General features: G+C 40.1%; 2 protein-coding genes across 6 annotated transcripts; one reads left to right on the plus strand and one right to left on the minus strand.

Moving 5' to 3' along the window:
- Nucleotides 1-1,574: 1,574 nt before the first annotated feature.
- LOC117380990 (sodium/potassium/calcium exchanger 3) lies at nt 1,575-16,664 on the plus strand. Its single transcript, XM_033977823.2, has 17 exons — nt 1,575-2,062; nt 5,486-5,575; nt 10,672-10,748; nt 10,854-10,928; nt 11,017-11,101; nt 11,413-11,516; nt 11,580-11,654; nt 11,725-11,750; nt 13,066-13,119; nt 13,196-13,338; nt 13,421-13,587; nt 13,657-13,885; nt 13,959-14,125; nt 14,217-14,331; nt 14,400-14,512; nt 14,574-14,639; nt 14,739-16,664. Exons 1-17 carry the CDS (start codon nt 1,954-1,956, stop codon nt 14,847-14,849), a joined length of 1,806 nt encoding a protein of 601 aa, XP_033833714.1. The 5' UTR covers nt 1,575-1,953; the 3' UTR covers nt 14,850-16,664.
- Nucleotides 16,665-16,875: 211 nt separating this feature from the next.
- dpf2 (double PHD fingers 2) lies at nt 16,876-23,875 on the minus strand. Of its 5 annotated transcripts, XM_033978777.2 has the most exons (12): nt 23,791-23,861; nt 22,674-22,834; nt 22,382-22,489; nt 21,959-22,131; nt 21,772-21,864; nt 21,609-21,687; nt 21,285-21,326; nt 20,499-20,633; nt 20,289-20,420; nt 19,447-19,559; nt 19,018-19,099; nt 16,876-18,943 (listed from the first exon to the last, which is right to left on the minus strand). In XM_033978777.2, exons 1-12 carry the CDS (start codon nt 23,820-23,822, stop codon nt 18,867-18,869), a joined length of 1,227 nt encoding a protein of 408 aa, XP_033834668.1. In that variant the 5' UTR covers nt 23,823-23,861; the 3' UTR covers nt 16,876-18,866. The 5 variants fall into 5 exon arrangements, with proteins under 5 accessions (XP_033834668.1, XP_033834669.1, XP_055082698.1 ...); XM_033978778.2 differs by lacking the exon at nt 21,285-21,326 and having other exon boundaries at nt 23,791-23,875; XM_055226723.1 differs by having other exon boundaries at nt 18,604-18,943; nt 20,289-20,633.
- Nucleotides 23,876-23,989: the final 114 nt, after the last annotated feature.

Here is a 23,989-nt window from a genome sequence, read left to right on the forward strand (position 1 = left end):
GAAAATCTGAATGAGTTTTTAGTTTTTATATTTTAAGAAGATAACAAGCAGTGTCCATCATAGTGCTTCCCTCTCTCATGGTTGAACTGTCTCCGAGTTAGACCACAGCTCCTCTTGATAAAATACCAAGACATTTTCCAAAGACAACATCATACTAACACTTCCCAGGGCTGTGTATCTGGAAGCTCTTCGTAAACACTGCACACAGTATTCATCTCCTCTGCTCTGACAATGGGAGGGGAGCTGAAGGAACAGTGCCCTGCTCCATGGCTTTATTTGGGACTGGAGTCTTCAGGGGAGCGTTCTGTTACAAACACAGGGCCCGTAGTGTAAATACAGACACAGTTTGTCCATATGTCATATTATGTGAGGCATGAGTTTACCAGATGAATTACATGTGTTTTTCAATGGCCATGCAGCACTTTATGACACCAGCAGAGCCAGAACCGAACCTGCCATTTTACACTCCACATATGTTAAAAAGAAACCAAATGCTGCTCTCAAAATTATCCACAATAGGCTGGTGTGGTGTAAATACTTCTGACATTTGTTTTGATCTGAGTGAATTTACTTTTGACACACATTCACATTTCCCCCAAACTTTTCTAATCTGTCTAAAACTCAAAAGACCAGAGGTGTCCAAACTTATTTTCATCAAGGCAAACACATTATTGAAACACAGATAAGCAGAGGTGGCCAGCCTGACCTTTACTCAGGCTTTAAACATCTATAGAACACATTAAAATGTAGAATATTGGGTTTGAATATAAGCAAATTTTTAAACATGCAGTGAAAATGACCGCTTATGGTAATGTTGGGCCAAATCGCCAAGAAACCTGAGTGCCATAAACTGATGGCCTTTATTATTTTTTTATTACAGTGTGGTTTACACCTCTTCAAAGAAGTATTCATTTGCTTTTTGCTGTAAATGAAAAAAGAGTAAAAATATGGATGACATTAGACACTTTTCATAGCCTGCAATTGTCACTGATAATAATTATGTTTTAAATTGTTATCTCACATATTGAGTTATGTCATGTATGTTGGACATGGGCCATCACAGTCAGCTGTCCACTTGTTTATGCTTGCGTATAATAATAACACCCCTTCTATAATAAGCGTTTGAGGGGCTGTTCTGTGTGAGTGGGGCTCACAGGAGTAGGCAAGCTTCAAAATCTGCTCCTGCAGAGAGCTGCCTGCAGGAGATGGACACAAGAAAAGCAACAGCTGCAAGGCATTAGCATCACGGTGAATATTAAACATCTTCAGCTTAGATAACATTATTATAGAGTCCAATTTGAATGTGTTTTATATGTTTACCATCTATCCTGTGACTCTGTAATAAAAGGTCTGGTAAATGAATAGCCTGTTTAAAATGATCATAGTCACACAAACACAAAGGCACAGTTCTCCTTCACACATCTAACATTATATCACTATATTAGTGCTAATATTGAAGATATTTGAGGAGAGAGGATTCACGCGCTCGTGGGTGCGACCTGTTGCCTTATTAAGAGGCTGTGACGTCACGGAGGTTCCATGCTGTACAGGTGGCGCGTGTGGCGCCGCCTGCTGGTGATTGGAGCGCAGTGCAGGAGAGCGGCGGAGGCGCACGAGAGAGAGGAATGTCTCCTCCTGTTGCTGCTGCTTCACAGGTTTCCCCGCTGACCTGAGCGCACACATGAAGCAGACCGGGGTCCGTTCTGCGTCTCTGCCCGCTTTCACTGAGTCGGACCCGGGGAAGATTCACCAGGAACAGCGCTAAATCTCAGCGGAACCGCTAGGAGCGTCTTTGCGAACATTTGGACACAACTTGGCAGAGAACAAGTCACTGTTTCTGGAGGCACTGCTGGTGGTTCGATTTGAGCGAAGCTGCGTTTGAAGGGAAAGTAACGAACACGCGTGAGAAAGCGAGTAGCAGATGTTTTTGGAGAATATGTGGCCGACTGAGACATGAGCTCGGCTGCAGCGAGGCACCGGCGGCCCTTCCAGCGGGTGTGCTGCTGCGGGGTCGGGCTGCTCGCCGTTATTTGGCTCACACAGCTCCAGGTCCGGGGGCCAGGTGAGACCCTCTGCCTCACTCTTACACAGGATCCTCAACACTACACTGCATACATGGAGGACTTATAACTAGTTCAACAAGTTTATCCAGTAGGCATACAATAGGCTACATATTTGTTAATACAGTTAATACTGATCCGTTTACAAATTAAAAAAAAACAACAACAAATATAAATAGTTTAGCGTAATCCATAAGCCATGTAGAATACTTGCCCCAGGTTGTTCACAAGGCTGTACAATGGGCACACTGGTGATCACTTAAACTTATTAGGCATGCTCAATAATTTGTTCATTAAATATATATATATATATATATATATATATATATATATATATATATATATATATATATATATATATATATATATATATATATATATATATATATATATTTTTTTTTTTTTATTCATATTGTACAAAATGCCTCTGACTCTCAAACACATCTCCACTCTCAGATCCCACAATACTCATTGATTCACTACTACTGTTTGTCATGTTTGTTGCATAATATTAACTCACTATAGATTTCTATAGAGGCTTCTTAATGAGCGCCCCAGCAGTGTGTTGTAGTATCAGTCCTGAGCTCGTTATCCTGCCCTCACCTCTGTCAGTGGGGTCGCACTCTGCCTCAGTGACTCATCTGTACATCTGCTCCTTTGTCATTATCGCCCAGAAACTGATTGACATTTGATTTTCCCAATTCACTTCACGCTTCAAACCCAACACCACCCATCCATCTTCTTCCACTTGTCCAGGCCACAGGGGCAGTGGTCTATACAGGGACTCCCAGACTTCCCACACCCCAGAGGCATTTCAAGGCCAGCCAAGAGACAGGAAGCATCTGGATAGATGCCCGAGTCACCTCAGCTGGCTCCTCTCCACATGGAGGAGCAGTGACTCTACTCCGATTTGACTGAGCTCCTCATCCTATCCCTAAGGGAGCGCCCAACCACGCTGCAGAGGAAACTCATTTCGGCCGCTTATATCTGCGATCTTGTCCTTTCGGTCATTACCCAAAGCTCATGACCATAAGTGAGGGTAGGAACGTAGATTGACCTGTAAATCAAGAGCTTTGCCTTTCGACTCAGCTCCTTCTTCACCACAACAGAACAATACAGCGACCGCATCACTGCAGATACTGCACCAATCCGCCTGTCAAACTCACACTCCATTCTTTCCTCACTCGTCAACTAAGCCCTGAGATATTTGAACTCCTCCACTTGACACAGAGACTCTCCAACCACTTGGAGAGGGCCACCTTTTTCCGGTCGAGAACCATGGCCTTGGATTTGGATTTGTAAACTGCCCCAGCGCATGTTTAGGTATTGGCTTAATGAAACCATCAGGACATCATCTGCAAACAGTCGAGATAAAATCCGGTGGTCTCCAGCCCTGACCTCATTCGGACCCTGACTGCACCTAGAAATTCTATCCATAAATGAAAAGAACCGGTGACAAAGGGCAGCCCTGGCGGAGTCCAACTTGCACTGGGAACAGGTCTGACTTATTGCTTGCAATGCAAACACAGCCCTGCTCTGGTCATACCCAACACCATTTTTAATATTATTACTTGAAATTGTGTGAGCGTGGACCAAAGCTGTAAAGGTCAGGCTCTTACAAATTATTAGAGCTATTATTACTTTTATCACACACTATGTCTTCTACTGTTTACAACACAAGGGGTTCCATTGGTTATCATCAATCTTACTTAACATGACACCACCGGTTTCACACAGTACATTTTTATGTAAGATCTAAAAGAAAAATTATGTCTTTTTTTTTTTTTAAATGTATCTGTTTTTTATGAGCAGTATACAAATGTGATGTGGAAGAATGGCAACTTCAACTATATTGATGAGATAATTTTGCAAATCATGTTTTAAGTAAAAAAAAATATTGACTTATATGGCTTTGCATCAGTAGTTTAGATTCATGGCAATATTTGGCTTCAAAATGTTGTAATATACATATCAAATAGACTGCACACATATAACACATATAACAGTGCAGATATGTAATGACAGCCCAGACAGGACATAGGCTGTACTGAACTGTTTTCCCAAATGAGAAAGTAATGGCTCATATTACAGGAGCTCACCTGCATAGCCCCCATGGAGGCGTCTGCACCCAAAGGAGCCAGTTTGTCCAGTCAATGATACACAGTCAAATGACATTTCCTAAACTCTCTTTGGGAGACAAGTTCCCAACTGTTATCAGCTGTTTCTTTAAATAGCCCAGAAAAAGGCTCTGTCCATTTGAAGGAATCTAAATATTTTGCTGACTCATGACAAGGGCTTTTTCACATCACTGTGTTTCTAAAAATGTTTAAACAGTTGTCAGTGAGGGGCCGGTTGACAGTGAGCAGTGCAGACACAGTCCTTGCGCTCGTGTTCACAGATAAATACAGACTTAAGTTATTTACTCTGCCCTGCTCATTCACAGCCTGTGGAGATGATTAGGATATTTCCACACAAACACTGTCATCTGCTCACAACTACTCTGGACCTATACTGTGTCAGCGCCAGGGCTGCACTTACAACCATGGGTTGAATCTGCCACTGGGAAACATGGAAACATGTTTTCTTTATATTATTGCTCTAAGTAGTCTTGTCTGTGCATGCTCCATGAGCAAAAACATGCCTTACACCAAATCAGCATATTTCTGGCAGCTTGTTTTTGACATCTTGTGGTGCGTTGTGTGAACTTTGAGTCCATGTCATATCTTTTTTACTGCAGTATTCCAGTTATGACTCTCTGTGATAAGAATATTGACGCAAGTAAAAAAAAAAAAAAAAATTATATAATTCCAAGTCTGATGCATAATGTCAGGTTAATAAGTTAATTTGCTGTGACTACAAACCTTCATTATTTACAATAATTTATCTGTATTATCCATCTTGATGACAACACATATCGCAACAATATTCCATAAAACATGACCCCAGTCTTTCACATGTAGTGGTAAGAAGCAGAGAGATTTTCTTGCTGTGTGTAATGAGATGAGCTGGAGGTGACAGAGGCGCCCGCTCTTAAGTGCCAAAGTGGGCAGAGCCATCTGTGGCGATGGCACATTTGAATTTCAGACGCTGCTCTTGATGCCATGACATGAAAGCTTAGCTCCGTGCTGCCCTTGAACTACAAAGAGCCTCTACAGCCATAGCCGTCCGGCCCACACTGCAGACAGGGACAGAGGAGCTGGTGGAGACCTCACTGACTGGAGAGAAGGGTGAGACTGGAAGATCCTCCTCCCCTCTGATGTTTGCACTGTCTGAGATCACCTGTCTAAAAGACCCCCTTCCTCACCCACCAGCTCCAACCCCCCCCCCCCCCCCAAAAAAAAAAAAAAAACTGTACAATTTTTTGTACAGGTTTGGCTCTGGCATAAGGTGAGTATGAAACAAACTAACCATCATTTCTTCTCCAGAGGGCGGAGTGAGACTGGAGCAGCCCTGGAGTCGGAGGCTGCTACAATCAGAGGAAAGCCTGAATCAGAGTGAGGAGGAGCTGCGAGCAGGTGATCCACATACACTGTTATCAGTGTTATACACACACACCAAAAAAAATAAAAATAATAATAATTAAATTATATATATATATATATATATATATATACACACATCCAGAAGTTTACATACAGTGAAAAAGGCACATACGATTTTTTTCTCACTGTCTGACATGAATTCAGACTAAACCTTTCCTATTTTAGGTCAATTAGGATTACCAAAATTATTTCTATTTCCTATTATTTATTTACATGTGCCTCTAATTAACTCAAATATTGTCAATAAACCAATCAGAAGCTTCCAAATACATGACATCATCAGCTGGGTTTTCCCAGAAAAGTCATAGGAGTCTTACAGCATGTAAAGTTCTGACTTTGAAGAAAGTAATAAAAGAAAAAAAAAAAATCCTTCTCTCATTAATTTAGGTACAGTAATCCTAATTCACCAAAAACAGCCAAAGTTTAGTCTGATTTCATGTCAGACAGCGTGAAAAAGAGCATATGCATATATAGTGTATGTGAACTTCTGGTTTCAAGTGTATGTATGTATGTACATATACATATATGTATGTATATATGTATGTATGTATATATGTATGTATGTATGTATGTATGTATGTATGTATGTATGTATGTATGTATGTATGTATATATATATATATATATATATATATATATATATATATATATATATATATATATATATATATATATATATATATATATATATATATATATATATATATATATACATGATATAGTATGCATATAGTGCATTATATGACCCCAAGTGTGTGCCCTGCGCCCTCAGAGTGTTTGTCTGGAGCCACAGTACAGACAGGTGCAGCCTGTCCCCTGCAGGTGAAGAAAAGGTCACAGAGCATGCTCTATCATAGTCCACAGACAAACACATATGAAATGTGTTCAAGTTGATGGCCTCTGCTTTGCTCCAGGCTTGTGCAAAACAAAAAGACTTGTAGCCAACTGACTACCATAAACAGAAGTGTTTTCTACTGGTTCCCATGCTGATTAAGTGACTGTGAAAGCAGCATCCATCAGAGCTGACAGCTTTATTATTAATATTGTTCAAGGAGAATAGATGCCTATATTCAGGTGCACTATAAGAATTTCACCAATCAGAATTTCAATCACCATAAACAGTTTAGTAACTCTGCATTTTCACATAATTTGCATCTCATTTGAAACTTCATATCAGCTCAGAGCTGCATTGTCTGCATCAGCGCCAACTTCTTATTGTTTACATCTGCTACTATTTGTACATGTTTAAATGTATAAACAGTTCTATAGAGTTCAAAATAATTAGGTGCAGTATGAGTAATAGAAGCAGTAGGGGTAAAAGGTTCAGTAGAAGGAATAGGAGGAATAGGAGCATCAGGAGCAGTAGGAGTAATAGGAGCAGTAGGAGTAGTAGGAGTAATATGAGCAGCAGGAGTAGTAGGAGTAATAGGAGCAGCAGGAGTAGTAGGAGTAATAGGAGCAGCAGGAGCAATAGGAGCAGTAGGGGTAAAGGGTTCAGTAGGAGGAATAGGAGTAATAGGAGCAGCAGGAGTAGAAGGAGTAATAGGAGTAGTAGGAGGAATAGGAGCAGTAAGAGTAGCAGGAGTAGTAGGAGCAGCAGGAGTAGTAGGAGTAATAAGAGCAGCAGGGGTAGTAGGAGTAATAGGAGTAGTAGGAGCAGTAGAAGTAATAGGAGCAGCAGTAGTATTAGGAGCAGCAGGAGTAGTAGGAGCAGTAGGAGGAATAGGAGCAGTAGGAGTAATAGGAGTAGTAGAAGCAGTACGGGTAAAAGGTTCAGTAGGAGGAATAGGAGTAATAGGAGCAGCAGGATTAGAAGGAGTAATAGGAGTAGTAGGAGGAATAGGAGCAGTAAGAGTAGCAGGAGTAGTAGGAGCAGCAGGAGTAGTAGGAGTAATAAGAGCAGCAGGGGTAGTAGGAGCAGCAGGAGTAATAGGAGCAGCAGTAGTAGTAGGAGCAATAGGAATAGTAGGAGTAGCAGGAGTAGTAGGGGTAATAGGAGCAGCAGTAGTAGTAGGAGCAACCAGTAGTAGTAGAAGCAGCAGTAGTAGTATGAGCAGCAAGAGTAATAGGAGCAGCAGTAGTAGTAGGAGCGGCAGGAGTAATAGGAGCAGCAGTAGTAGTAGGAGCAATAGGAATAGTAGGAGTAGCAGGAGTAGTAGGGGTAATAGGAGCAGCAGTAGTAGTAGGAGCAACCAGTAGTAGTAGAAGCAGCAGTAGTAATATGAGAAGCAGGAGTAATAGGAACAGCAGTAGTAGTAGGAGCAGCAGGGGTAATAGGAGCAGCAGTAGTAGGAGCAGCAGGAGTAATAGGAACAGCAGTAGTAGTAGGAGCGGCAGGAGTAATAGGAGTAATAGGAGTAGTAGGAGCAGCTGATGGTGATTACATAATCTGTGTGATTAAACGCCAGTGCTGGACCTCAGGATATTATCTGGGGATTGGACAGTAACATCAGCCCCCGGCTCCTTCTCTCTTATCCCTTCTCTGCTTAACAAGATGGAGACCCGCCTTCAACTGACAAGGCCATTGTTGCTAAGCAACTGAATGCTAAATTTTGAAACCCGACAATTCTGTCTTTCAAGCATGAAAAGTGCAAACCAGGATCTAAAAATAGCAGAGGAGAGAGGCGTGTGTAAATGAGTCCATATGATGTCAGTGAAAGGCCTCCTGTGTGGTCACATTTATTTTGGAGCAGGGGCTGAGGTCTCGGGACAGACTGGAGAAGGTTTAGCTGATTTACATGATTACATGTGTATCTCACATGAAGCCTACAGAAAGGCCCATATCGGAGGTTCAGTGGACCCTTGTTGGTAGAGGAGGCTGTAGTTTAGAGTGTCAGTATTGATCGGGCACATAGAATGAAGCCCGCTGTTTAATCTGTACTACATTCAAAGTGCCTCAAAGGGATGAGAATCAAAGACAAATGCATAATTGAATTTACATTACACCCTGAATTAAATATTTATTTTTTGATTCCTAATGAAACATTCAGCTTGTACCTGGCCTCAGCACATTGTGTTCAGTGCTGTAGTTGTGATCCGTGAACGCTCGATAAAAAGCTGGACTTACAGCAACCTTAGATCAATAGCACCACTCTGCTCCCCCCACTCACTCTGCTGTACTTTGTGGGGGCTTTTAACCTCATAGGCAGAATCTAATAAATACACTATTTTCCAGTGTTCATCTGTTACCCCTCTCAACACAAACTCTACTGGTGAACCTCTGGTCTTCTCATGTTTCTTATACTATGATAATGTGTTGTCAGTGATATCATACCAAAACCATTATTGCCTGAGGACATAGATCTCTGTTTATCAAGTCTAAAGCAGGTAACTAATAATTTGTACACATTTTTTATATTTATCTTCCATTGAAATAGAGACTTGGGATGTTTGGCAAAGCAACTGTCTTGAAGCCAGTCCAGTTAGTCTTGCTGTCCCCTATCTAATGTGGTGTTTTTTTCCCTCCCTGGCTCTCAGATCTCTCCAGAGGTTTATAGGGAAAAATAAATATTTTTAGACATTACAGTCCAGGGCGGCTGTCACTTCTATTTTTTTATTTTTCATAAACTCAAACCCTGGGAAACAGGGATCCACCTCCCCCTTCCCTCCAATCCGTTGCCTGGTCTATGGCGTCCAACTGCCACCCATCGCAAAAAAGCTGACTGCCCCCAGGGAGAGGGTCGCTATAGCAACTGCCTTCACCACGGCGACTCCAGGAAGCGTCGGCCTGTGAATGTGCGGTCGACCTGGAGCTTATGTTGTGAGCCCGGCTAAGACTCTTCTTCACAAAAATGAGACAAGAGAAAGGTGGAGAGTAATCCTCAGATACAGCGCAGATGTCCCAAGCACAGGATCAGTCCTCATGTCGTTAGATAACACAAAGTTTATATGTTAAGCCCTGCAGACTTACCACACCAGCACTCTGATACTGTAACAGCTGCCACTGTAAGGACAGATTTCCCCCAAATTGTCACACTAAATGGCCTCTGTGCACATCTCCACATCTTAGTTTGGCATTGTGTTTATTTCAGATGCCCTACCTGAACCTCGCTGCTACATAAGGACATAAAATTAGTATATCAATAATTGTAGTCGTGACTTGGTTATGACTTTGATTGGCTATTGTGAATTTATGCTAATTTAAGATATTTAGCAGTGCAAGTCTTCTTTTTGGACAAAAAAACCCCAAAACTATTTCCACAGTTCTCAAATGAATTTTTAAATTGATTTCATATTGGACTAGGGCTGTGCACTTAATCTAATTAAAATGATTTATTCATCGACCTGGAGCAAAAACCACTTGTCCACTTGTAATTGTCACAGTCACTTTGAAAACAAGTGTTAAAAAACATTTTAATACATCATTTTAGGTTTGTACTCTCTACAAGCGCAGTTTGACAATTTGTAAGTAATTGTTTAAAATAATTGTGACTTAACTTCGAGCCAAATAATCATGATTTGTATTTTTGCCCTAATCGAACAACCCTATGTTGGGCCCTCACAGAACAGAGGAGCATTAGTCACCTCAGCCTATTATGAGTGTCTGATGAAACATATGGAGTCCAGTCTTTGAGGTACAGTGTTAACCATCTCATTCTCCTGCTCTTCATTTACTGCTCCTTATTTGCGCCCGGCTCTGCTCTGGGCTTATTGTGAGCTCACCGACCACTGTTGTCTCACAGCACTACAGCTATTTATAGCCTTCCTCTCCCCACTACTTTATATTCACTCAGCTCACCCTCCCAGTTGTAAATTGGAGCAGATCTGATTCCTGTCTGTGTTGGTGTCAGATGAACTATTATCGAGGTTGTCATTAACACATTCTCCTCTTTATATACTGGGGACAGAGCAGGAGGCAGCTGAATGCCTCTTTCTCCCCAGACGAATTATGGGCTGTACCATGTCTTTGAGATCTCTATAAAAAGAAACAAAACAATGAAACTAATACATGTGATAAATGAATTGCTTTGCCACCTCCATAAAAAAATAAAACATTTCAACAGACAATAATATTTAAAACTACAAATCTAATCAAATATCACATTGCTGTATGTAATATGTGTCTGCAGCCATCCATGAGTTTCCTGAAGACATCTTCACAAAAGAACAGCGGAAAAATGGGGCGGTGTGCCTGCATGCTCTATGTGTAAGAGACTGAAGATTTACAAAGACCTTTGCATGTTGTTGGTGTGTTTGAAGCTATGTTCAGTAAACATGATCATCTATGATAATTATGTCATTTTATCTCCAGGCCATCTACATGTTTTATGCCCTGGCCATTGTTTGTGATGATTATTTCGTCCCTTCACTTGAGAAAATATCAGAGGCAAGATACACTACGCTGTTAATAATTACATTTTTTTGTGGAAACTTGCACTTATGTGATATCTTGATCATTTTCTCTGGTGTTTCAGAACCTGCAGCTCAGTGAAGATGTTGCTGGAGCCACATTTATGGCAGCCGGGAGTTCAGCCCCAGAGCTTTTTACTTCTCTGATTGGTATGTGTTGTCTGAGTTGTACAATCACATTTTGTTGATGTCATTAGTTTATCATTTGTTTGACCAGCATTATACATATAGTCCTTGGACCATGGCACACACTCCTTAAACCTACATTAATCACAGATATTTATAGTACCTAAAAACGTTGTTGTATTTTAAGTTGTGCCATAGTTTTGATGCAGGTTTAGCAGACACACCACTACTTGAGATGTTCATTACATGAATTTATAATAATATAAAATAGGTTTTAGCGCATGAGAATCATGGATAGTGCTGTCCTCTTCTGACATAACTGTCCATGTGTACAGGTGTGTTCATCACAAAGGGGGATGTGGGAGTGGGGACGATTGTCGGCTCAGCCGTCTTCAACATCCTGGTTATCATTGGCCTCAGCGGGATCTTCGCAGGACAGGTACAGCTGTACTGATAATCTGATCAGAATGTGAGCTGTGAACTCTCACCACTCTGATTTCAGACTGTGGTTCTGACCTGGTGGCCTCTGTTTCGAGACTCAATGTACTACATTCTCTCTGTGCTCACGCTCATCCTGGTAAGACATCATCAGTATTGTAGTTTGTGTTTAAGCTGTTCTTTGTTTTAAGTCTCTGCTCCTTTCCCAGGTCATCTATGACGACACAGTGGTCTGGTAAGTTTGACCTGCCTTGTATATTTATTTATGGTAGCGGGTGTAACACTTTTGGGAGTGTAACACCTTTTTTCTGTCCTGCTATGAGACATGCCTTTGTAGCAAAATCCAAAAATGATTCTGAAAAACAAATCAGTTCTACAACAATTGTAAGGAAGCCTTTTCACAAAAATGACATCATTTTTGGTGTAACTCTTTTCATTTTAGACAGTTTAACATACCTTGCATTGTCACTTTTCCAGTCACCCCACTGGACATTCACTGGAAATTTGCCATGTTAAAAAATTCAGATAAACTCCCTAATATGTCTATAATGCTAGGTCCATCTTAAAAAATATAATTTTAACAAGCAGCAAGGCATTTTTATCAGAAAATACAGCGGTCACACTGCCAGACATCAAACAGGCGCATGTTTAAAGTTTTTCAGAAAAGTTGGATTTTACAAAAATAAGAATATGTAAGTATTCATTTTGACCTGTGTGCCTGACCCAGGCTCTTTCTGGTGCATAAATATCAGCTGAGCTTCAAGTGCAAGTGTTTTTTAAGTATGATATTTTTCATATCCCACCCTCTGGATTACAGTGTTAAACTGTTTATACCTTTTTTAGATTTAAAGTAGAGATAAAGGTGTAATTTTTGTTTCAATGATATACATGCTTACATTTATCCCAACACCTTTATGAACTTTTTCTGACACAGCCTCATTCATTTGAAGAAAAATACAAAGAAATGAAATGTGACTTCATTCTAAAATTATGTGCAGTTTACAGAATACATATTTGTGCAGCATTTAGTTGAATTTTGGAGGAAGACAAAAATTGTTTAGATTTTTTTTTTCTTTTAAGCTATGATGCCGAAAATGGGCATCATGTCAAGTACCTATTGCTGCATTTGTAGTGGTGGCAGAGTGGAAATGTTTTCTATGGTTATGTTATTTGTGTATAACAACATAAACCTTATTTAGTGAGAATCCAAAGGACAGTTTTACGTTTATTTTTTATCGCGCTTCTTTATGCGCTCTAAAGGCCACTGAGTTTCACGCCTCATGGGCTTAAAGCTGAGTAAAGTTTATGCCTGTCACTTGGCTTAATGAAAGTAAAGATTTGTTTGTGTCCACAGCATTCATTAGTGATGTGCAGGTTAAGTATAGTTTAGCAAGCCAAGGCTTCACCTTATTTCACCTCAACACCGTTCCTCTGGAAACAGAACTCACAAAGCGTGAGATGGGAGTCTGCTGATGTGCATGTTTGGACCTTATTCTGTAGATTACCCCATACCTCAAGAGGGTACTAAAAGTATATTCTGTATTGTGAAGGTGGGAGTCCATTCTCCTTATGACACTGTATGGAATCTACATAGTAATCATGAAGTAAGTACCAGAACCTACTTATTATACTTATTTTTTTTCTAATAGATCATCTCAGTAATGCCCATGACTTGTGCAGATTTAATTCCCCAATCTCAGTGTTTGTTATGCGCCGGTGCCAGAGCACATTGCTGTGTTGCTCCAGTTCTGAACAGACACGAGATGACAAGATGGTGGACGAGGCAGCTGCTATTAACACATCCATTGTTCTCCTGAATAAAGGTGATTTAAGGACAGACTAGAGGCTACATAAGTGCCGTGTGCTGTGTGCTGCCTGTGTGTCTAATAGTGTTTGTGTGCTCAGCTCAAAGTCATGGAGCAGAGCCTGGTCCAGTGGTGATGGTGGACGAGCTGCTCATCCTGAACCCTCACAAACTGTCCTTCTCTGAGGCCGGGCTGCGCATCATGATCACGCCGCACTTTTCCCCCCGCACCAGGCTCACCATGGCAGGACGCATGCTCATCAGTGAGGTCAGTACAGACAGAACTGAGCCTGGACCAGAGACATAGTGAAGCATGTTTGTCTCTTGTGACTGGCAGAGACAGAGGCTAATCCGGACCTCCAAGAGCCAGAGGGACGAAGCTGTACCCGGGTCCAGACGGACGTCCAGCTGCAGCAGTGTGAAGAGGACCGCCTCCTACAGTCTAGAGAATGGAGGGGGGCGCTCCCGTGTGGGAGACACAGAGTCTGGAGGGAAACAGGGGGCAGAAGGGGGGCACCCTGAGGAAGAGGAGGAGGATGGCATCTTCAGTCCCTGGCACATTCCAGGTAACAGAATGTTCACATATTTAACATGAAGCCAAAGAAGCCTCTGATGAGGTGATGTAATACTCCTGTGCAGGAGGCTGTGGTGCGAGGGTGAAGTGGGTGACCACATGGCCTTTAGGTGTCCTGCTCTACTGCACTGTGCCCAACTGCCTTCAGCCACGATGGCACCGATGGTTCATGGTCACCTTTGTAGCCTCCACTTTGTGGATCGCAGTCTTCTCCTACCTCATGGTGTGGATGGTAAGAGTTACAGAATACATGATAATCAATGGGCACTTCAACCAAATTGAATACATGAAGCATCTTTAAGCTGAACTAAATTGTTTCTCAGGTCACCATCATCAGTTCCACACTGGACATCCCAGACTACATTATGGGCATCACGTTCCTGGCAGCAGGGACCAGTGTACCGGACTGCATGGCCAGCCTAATTGTGGCACGACAAGGTAAATTATAACCTGTTCTGGCTGGTGCTGTGAGTGTCCTGTTCATCTAATCTCTCTGTCTCCTACAGGGATGGGGGATATGGCCGTGTCTAACTCTATCGGCAGTAACATCTTTGACATCCTGCTGGGGCTGGGCTTCCCCTGGGCCCTGCGCACCCTGGTGGTGGACCATGGATCAGTGGTAAGTGCTCAGAGTCGCAGGCTGTGGCTGAAGTGAGCATTGATGTCATCTTCTGTTCTAGGTTCATATCAATAATAAAGGATTGGTCTATTCGGTCGTCTTGCTGTTGGCCTCTGTATTACTGACAGTGAGTCACTACTTGTTACTAGTCAAAATGACATAATACTCAGGAATTGTCTCAAAGTTTGAGTTGTGAATATTGTGTGTATTGTGTGCTCATGATAAGGTGATGAGTGTACATCTAAACCACTGGAAGCTGGACCGCCGCCTGGGCTTTGGTCTGATGTTCCTCTATGCCGTCTTCTTACTCTGCTCCATCCTCTTTGGACAGATGTGAGACCTCTCGGTCAGGGCTCATCTAAGCCAAGTACCACCCTCTCCATGATGCCATTTCCTGAAGCCAAATAAGGCAGCACTGTTCTGTATCTGGGATCAAGCACACTGTGGGGTAAAGCAGACCACTACATGACCAAAAGTGTGAAGGGCACAGTTGATAGGAGCACACAGCTAACTATCTCTACCAGTGAATATTTTGTCCTTTCTTGGTTTTTGTTTTTCAGAAGAAGCAATAAGTTGTTTGAGCTTGAGCTGAGCTTTAGCTGAGCTTTAGCATAACAATACAACGTGATAACATCCAATAACATGGCATGACATTTAGTGCTGGCAACATTAGCCACTTAATGGTTTGACTTCTCTTTTTTCCACACTCTAAAAAGTGTACTTTCAAAGGTTAATTATTTATTTAAAAACATAATAATTTAATCTTTGGTGAAGCCAAGTAAATATTCGAGTTTGGGACCATCTTAAAACACAAAGCTCTATTTGAATGGTTAGTAGATTTACTTTTGAACCCATCAGTTTAAATATATTGCTGTGTTGGTGTCAGCCTCTACTACTGTGCTTGTATTTGAATGTAACATAACTGTGGTTATTGTGGGTATTTTTGATATTTTAAATGTACAGCAGGGAGCCATGACATACCAAGCACAGGGAGGGATTAGCTTCAGTTTGGAGTTGTAGAGGGCACAGTGTGCCCCTCGTTTTGTGCAGAATAAATAAAAACAACTATGGATCCACCATCAAACAAAATAATATTTATAAGTGAGTGCGGTTTTCAAAAAGTTTTATAATTTTAAATCATATCATTTAGACTCAAATTATTACTTAAAATATTATTATTGTTTGTTGTGGAGGTGGAATTTGCACTTTGGTGAAACATTTGATCACAAAGCTTCAGGACAAAACAAGCCACGGGCTGCATACAGATCTGCAATAATAAATCCACATTTAACTGTAGTGTACACTGTACATGTGTTCATGTGACAGAACGATGCTGCAAACTGCTGCTCTTTAGCTCAGTGGAGAAACACTACAAACGGGGGATTTTGAAATATGTTTAAGGACATCTTGGTGCCACTATTAATAATAAAGTTCCAGATAGAAAAAGATATTTTTCTGGCTGTTGTTTTAGAACATGTATTTGTTTAGATTTTTACAAACTATGAATGTTTGAGAAAGTTGTATGTTAACAGATCACATAGCCTAGAATTATTTTGTGAATTGTTGGGTGAATGGATTTGAGCACTTTTGTCAAGCTGAGAGTTTGTTCAGTATTATATTAGTGACACACGCAGACATATTACAATTAATCGTGTTTACAACACAACACTTTATTGTATTAGTAGGTAAATATGTGCTGTAGCAACTGTAGCCTTGTACAACTAAAAGTGCAAATTTCTACTAGCGCATTTGATTTATTTATGGGATTAAATACAATTGCCGAAGTATATTAAATACTTGAGGAAACATTTGTTATAATCGTATGTTGATAGTTTATCCACTTATTGTAATACCAAAATCCCACTAGATTAAAGCGTGACGTGTGAACATTTGTGTGGAGATCAGTGATAAACCCACAAGTGAAAGACTTTAAATACTAAATATGTTGTTAAAGTTCAGTCATGGCACATTTTTACATAGTTTTTTTTTTTATATTTTATGTCAAAATATCTGTTTTGTTATTTTTTTAATCTTGTGAATTAACAGCACGCTTCCTCATATGTATATTTAGTGCTGTAATGTTAAAATTATTGCTTTAGAGGTTGCTTGAATCATAGAGGACTGTTGTATTTTGAGTGCAATAAAATGTGCAATAAGACCTTGGGCTTTCTCTCTGCATTGGTTTTATCACTGGCTGCCATCTAGTGGACACATAGATTCATAGCAATTTCAATTTTTTTTTTTTTTTTGGCGTGTAATACTAGATTTATCCCCTAGGCTCTGTGCATGAAGGTGGTAGAATGGTTTTAAATCAACCACTAAATGCTAATTACTTAAAAGATATAAAACAGTCAAAGACAAAATTTGAGGCTAGAATTTATTTTCTTGGAGAAAACAAACAAACCATTCCATCACATTCCCAAATAAAATACCACCTACAATCATTTACCTACTGCAGCATTCTGTAACATCAGATCAGTGTCAACTCTTCTATTGCTTTCACTGTTCAAGTTTCAACAACAAACATTTTTATTTCACCATTTTAACAGCTTTGCTACGAGTCGTTTGCGTCACCACTGACCACCACTGATTATATGGTTACCTAGGAAACCGCTTCACATGAAGTTCCACATTTAAGTGAAATATCAGAACATAATGATGTATATAAAACAAACAGCAGAGATATGCTATAGGCTATGCCACTGTCTCTATATGTCATGGGAAAATAACCCATGGTATACTTTCATAACGTGTAAGGTGGCTTTTGAACATGATATTGTGGTTAATTTATATTACAGCATTCCCCAACACCTTTACCAGCTAATGCTAATAAAATGAGCACAGACACTTACAGGGTATGTCTGGTAACTTTACTGTGTGTAGTACACAAGTGCAGTTATTAAAGCAGATGAGATCTGTCTCCCAGTGGTCTGTCTCGCTGATCTATAACATGTATCCACCCTTTAAACATAGTTTAAAGACTGTCAAACGCAAAATGAAAAAAAAAAAAAAAAAAAAAAAAAAATTGAAAAATAAACCAGTAAATGCAGTGATGCAGTGGGGGGGGGGGGGATATTAAAACATTCCGAGCAATAAAGCATCAACACCAAGTTCATATTGGTGGCCCTAATTGTGACCATTAGCCACTGTAAACCAATTGCAGTTTACGCTAGCTCAGCTCACTTCAGCTTCAACATGTTTGTCTGCACAAAATCAAAATGTGAACTATTTGCCTAATATCTCACCCTCAAACAAGTGCCACAATTTAGAAGTTACCTATTGGGCAGATATCATAACACTAGTCAATATTTATGTTTTTGTATACAACTGAAATTATAACTGAAGACTGGAGTCATTTAGACAACTCTGACCATTTAGGTTATTAATATTGCTGCATTAACGTGGTCCTTGGGAGCTTGAGATGTCGGGGTTCTGACTTTTATGTCAGAAAATCTGATGTCACCAATATCAAAATCACTCAGTCTGCTTAATAACAGTTTAAAAGAGCCAATCAGTAGAGCTGCTGCGGTTAGCCTTCTCAAAACTAAACGTTATTTGTTTACTGTACCTTGTTACCATTACATCTGTAATTTAAATTTAACAGCTGTGGTCTTAGGTCTTTCTTGTGCAGATTTGTTGTACTTTTATGATCTGCATAACTGACGGTTAATCCCTAAATGTAAGAACTTTTAGTCAAAGAACTCAATTAAACTCATTTAAATCGACAACTCAGCTCATTTGTGCTCATCTGGAAAGTGCAAGTGACTTCAATTGCATAAGTTGGGCATTTTTCAACTTGGCAAAACATTTCCCGGAGTTTCCGAGGACCACATGAACGAAGCATATGGCAGTGGATAATGGTATAAAGTCAACTTTAAAATCCCTGTAATCACAAATAAATAATAATTATTCAGCAGTGCCATAACAAGTGAGCTATGGATTTTAATTTCCATATTGAAGAGGGCACTATTTATTATATATTACATATCATCTCTTCCCAATTGTATGCTACTATATGGCATAGAAATATATAAATATTACATTTTTTATTTATGTGAACAAAAATGACCATTTATTTCTGTACTAGTCTTCATAAAATGTTAATAAAATGTCTCAGTTATATATGGGTAAAAGTGGTTATAAGGTTAAAGCCTGATATGTTTTTCATGTTTAAAATGGCAAAATGAAAAATTTTAACGTATGGTCCTGGGACTGTGCAAAAAACAGTATATTAGTTGAAATTAACCATGGTCAGTTTGAAGTACTTCCCTTTTTGCTCTCAAACTGTCAGAAGATGGGGTTTGAAGGGGTATGCAGGCTGCAGAGATGAGTGAGAGCAGGAGAGCAGCAGACATCATGACTGAGGTGCATTCTGGTAAATGGAGGCTTTGTCTTTTAAAAGGGCCAGACATAGATGACAGCTCCAGCTCCCTGTTCAGCAGAAGAGAATCCAGTGTGATGAGTCAGAGACATTATTAATAAGCCACTTGGTGCATTGTTCTTACCCTCTGGAGGTTCGGCCATGGGAGGGTTGAGACAGTACATGTGGTAGCCTCGATCGCAGTCGTCACAAAACAGAAGCTGATCCTAGGACAACAGCTCATTATTCTGGTGCAATCACAACACATACGAGGGATGGTCCCTTATGCATTTTTGAGCTGATTCGATAACCCATATCTGTCTAACTGCTGTGGCCGATATCCGATTTGCCGATAACAATATTAACATTTTAAAAACCTTAACAAGGCTCACAAATATATGTTAAGTTATAGTAAAGTTCACAAATTAACTTTTCACTTTCGGAAAATAAAAACAAAATGTATGCAAATCTGGATATAAAATGATTAGTTTGATTGTGTAAACATAAAGGAAATATATATATATATATATATATATATATACACACACACACACACACAAAGTCTCACACTCACATCATTTTCAGAGGTGCCACACATGTTGCAGCACTTGCACTCAATGCACTGCCATCGATATGTCTTCACAGCAGCCATCATGATCGGAGTGAACTGCAGACACGACGGATGACCTACAACAGTGATAGAGTATTTCTTTAAAATAGTTGGGTAGGACTTGACTTTAGACCTTACATTTACAGCACAGTAATGGCATGGTAAAAAAGATTTGGTAGCTAACTGGACACATCTGTCAGTTTGCTTTATTTCACGGTAAGTGTTCTGCATTTAAATTTGAATCTAGATTGAGATACAGCCATTTCTAATAGTCCATTTTAAGCCTGGGTCTTTTTAATCAAGTTGGGTATTTTTAATCTGTTAGTAAAAGCATGTGGTTTGGAGCAGAAATCAACTAATGCTAATTAATAAAAGGTGCATTGTTTATGCTTAGGAAATGAATAATGACTTGCCTTTTTTTTATTAGTTTTTAAAAAGATAAAATAAAACTGAAAAACTGAAAAAAAAAAATGAAACTGATTTTGCTTAAAGATGCATTATGGAACTTTTCTGGTGGAGAGTACTGTACGTTATATTGGCAATGTGAACATTTTGCCTTGTTCCACATTATGGCATTAAACCCATCTATTTCCATAGTGACACTACCTGACTTGCTTTTTTCAAGATATATTAGCAATAAAAAAACTGTAGTATAATAAATTCAAGATTGATAAACAATTTCATGTGCTTACGCCGGTGGTGGACGCACCAGACACATCATCTTGAATTTTTCTATCGCTCAACCCTATTTCATGCTTTTATTATTTGACGGCATTATCCTGGATTACAGCGTGTGCTGAACCTACCTGAGCGTCCACAGTCGGAACAGGACACCAGCTCCTCTGATTGGCCAGTCTTGTGGTTGGTTTTGGAGTCCCCCAGACAGAAGTCACAGTAGTTATTGGGTAAAGCAAGACCGTCTGGGCCTTTCTTTGGAGCTGCAAATAACAAAAACATTATAGATTGTAGGCTTTTTCCTGAGGTTGTCCTAGAGGTTGAAACTCCATGGCACTTACTTTTCGGCTCCTCATGATGTGGCAGAGGGGGTTCAAGATCCAAGTCGTCCTTCTCCTCTCCTTCCTCATCCACCAGGTGGGAGTGGGCGTAGTGATAGCTCAGGCCCGGGCGGTTCTTGTAACGCTTCCCACAAACTGTCAAAAAATTAAACATACATACCTTTATACCGGTTATCAACATGTTTCTCTATAATTAAGGCTCTGTGAGGGCTGATATTTTGTTACTAACTTGGTTGGTAGTTTTCAATTCAGTTATTTTTATAAGTTAGTTCCTCTTAGAACTCAGCTAAATAGATGACATTTAATTTACAGTTATTAATGATCCTAATGATATGCCTGCGTTTTAAGTGACAAAGCTGCCATTGTGCATCCATCGCCACAAGAGAGTTTGAGGCTTGTCATAAAAGGCAAAAAACCCCACAGAAAAAAAAAAAAAGATTTTTCCTTACAAAAGTGTACAAGAAACCACCAATCAAATTACAACCTGAAATCTTTCACAAGCAATTATAAAAATCACTGAAGATGGTAGAGGGCAGGAAATGTAATGTATTGTGTAACATAAAAATGAGACACAGGGGAGAGGACTTTCCCCTTGGGAGACATCTTATCCACTGGGACAAATCACAGCTCTGCTTAGATCCTAAAAGTATAAATAATAACAGGTCTAATGCATCTGTTGGAATGAATGCTAAATCTAAAAATGAAATTTAAATGCACTTTTCTACTGAACTACAATTGAACCAAAAACAGAGAGTAGACAGAACAAGTGAAACAAGAGAAAAATACCTCTTTCAGAAGGTTTGGAAATATGCTTTTGTTTGAAAGTGTCTGAAAGAGAGAGAGGGAAAACAGAGCAGAGACAGACACTCAGAGAAATAAGCTCAAAGACTAGCACAGATTAGCTACAGTCGGCTGAGGACAGCAGAGCGCCAGAGGACAAAACAGGAAGTTTCACAGCAGCGCGGAAGTGAAAGAAGGACTTCCCCTTTAGCAACAAAACATCTACCGTACATTTAAAAGAAAATATAAGTTAGAGATTAAAATCTACTTCAATCTAACACAAAAGTTACCGGTACATATTATGATCTTATATTGTTTGATTGTGCTCACTGTCACAGGCGTAGGGCTTGTCCCTGTCCTCTTGTGCTGCTGCATCCAGTTTTTTCCTGTTGCTGCCCGCACCTCGTCCCTTAAGACAGAATTCAAAATAAAACTCAATGATTTTTTTAGAGCTAGTGTTTTACTTTGTATCTAGTCCAGGCATGTGGAGCACCTTGCCCTTTCCTTTGCCTCTTCGTTTTGGTGTGTCCTCCTCATAATCCTCATCATCCAGGTCATCCAGGAAGTCATCTGGCTCAAGAATTCTCTGCAGTGACAAAGTTACAAACAGATTACAGAATTAGACTATGTGGGGCAATAGGGCAAAAGAATAAGTATTTTACATGAATCTACATGAACACCTTTCTAGCACGGGAGGCAGGGTTGAGACCCCCAGTGTAGTCACTCATATTGGAGTCCTCTTCAGATCCGCGGAGCTCTGTTCTTTTGTCTAAAGTGTCTCCCTTCAGCAGAGCCTCCAGACTGCTGCCGTCCGATGATAACAAAGAGTCCTTTTTCAAACCTAAATCCAGCTCTGACATTTAAAAAACAGATAAGGTGTGATAGATTGATACTGTAAATGTAACACAAACACCACTAATATTTGAATCTGGTATAAAACATGACAACAGCATGACACAGTGAGGTTTGAAAAATTGAGTTACTTAATAACACAAGTAATTGACTTCAAGAGATCTGTACTTCCTTTATGTAGCCAATACTGACCAAAAAAAAAAAAATATAACCATATACACTGCTGTTATTTATAACTCTATGTGGTATACCGGTCTTTAGATGAGGGAAGATCAGACGTGGATCCTCTGGAGGATGAGCTCTCCGTCGCTTTCTCCATCTTCGGGAAGGATAAGTGTACAGCTGCCCTGGAGCCATACCTAAAACATGAATAGGACAGTTTTAGAAAAAGTATGACAGGAAATGTAATTAACCTATATAAGAGGACTCCTTCACATAGTGCTTGAATGAATACTTTCTCATATTATTAGCCTTAGAGGTTAATTGTGGTCATTTAAAGAGGCAGACAATGAATTTAAAGAGCAGTGACATGATTTGAATCACCTGGTCCTCTGTGTCTCTTCTCCATCCAAATGTAACAGTTGCTTTGGGCGACACCGGTCTGAGAGTCCAGGAAAGGCATGCGCACACTTCTCTCTGCGCACAGTCGGGTGTTGTAGTTATGACACTGCTCCAGGGCATCTCTGTAGCACTGATCTCCCAACCTAAAAGAGAGAGACACAACATCATCAGCTTTTGACAGAAATATAAACTAAAACGGTTTGAAATCTTAGTTTTTAATAGCAATAACTATCATCAACAAGTTCCTCTTTTCCGATACAGGAAAACTATAAAGACTAAGTTTAAAGATTTTAAAGGTTATGCCATTTCTTCAGTTTATTTTTGTCATTATTTATACAATTCTGACATGTACTAACTTACTAAAACGTTTCCCTAAAATAAAACCTTGTAAAGCGGCAAAAAGTAAAAAAAAAAAAAAACATACTTCGTCTTAACTTTGTCTTGGGATTTGAGCAATAACAAGCACAGCAGCACAAAAGTGTCCGTATGTGAGCTGATGAGTGCATTGTGCGCGCACCTGTGTCACTCCACTGGCAGGTGAGACTCAAGCAGGTTTGACAAGTCCAAAACACCCGCTTTTATTAATTTATTTCACCGATAATAAGAATTACAGACAATACCCACGCTGCAAGACAACATCCACCACGAAAAGCTCTTGTTTCATTCATTCTATAATTATTTATTGGCTTCATGCTAAAGCACAGTACAGTTTGTTAGTAGCGTGTTAGCAGCTGTTGTCTGCCTTGCGATAACATTAGCACAAGAATTAGTTAGCAGATAAGCTAAACGCACGCCTCAAGTTAATTACATTCGTTAACAGAGCAAATCTATAACTGTAATATTTGCGTTTGAGTTGGCCGCGTTCTTCTAAGGTTTCTTTTGAATGTCATAAACAGAGTTGCTAACTATTGCTGTTCACTCTCCAGGATGTGAGCACACGACGGTCCGACATGACTGTCCTCCTCACGTCCTAACACCAAACTGCACAAGAGAACAACTGACACGGCTCACAGCTACTGAACACGGACAGGTCTGAGTATAAACTCACTGTATCATTCATTAGTGTTGAACTATAGATGAGCAAAAGTACAACACTTACAGTTTGACAACATTCTCAACAACAGCTGCCATCTTGCTTTTATAACACGGAAAGTGACTGTAGCGTAGTAGAGGAGCCCCGCTGCAAGTACAGGACGAACAGGGCCGCCTAGTGGTCATAACGCAGCACTGCATGAACACTCATCCTCCACTGTCTCCTTCACAGTCCAGTGTGTTACTGTGCACTACAAACTTCACAC

This window comes from Periophthalmus magnuspinnatus, chromosome 14 (genome assembly GCF_009829125.3).
Source record: "Periophthalmus magnuspinnatus isolate fPerMag1 chromosome 14, fPerMag1.2.pri, whole genome shotgun sequence".
NCBI lineage: Eukaryota > Metazoa > Chordata > Actinopteri > Gobiiformes > Gobiidae > Periophthalmus > Periophthalmus magnuspinnatus.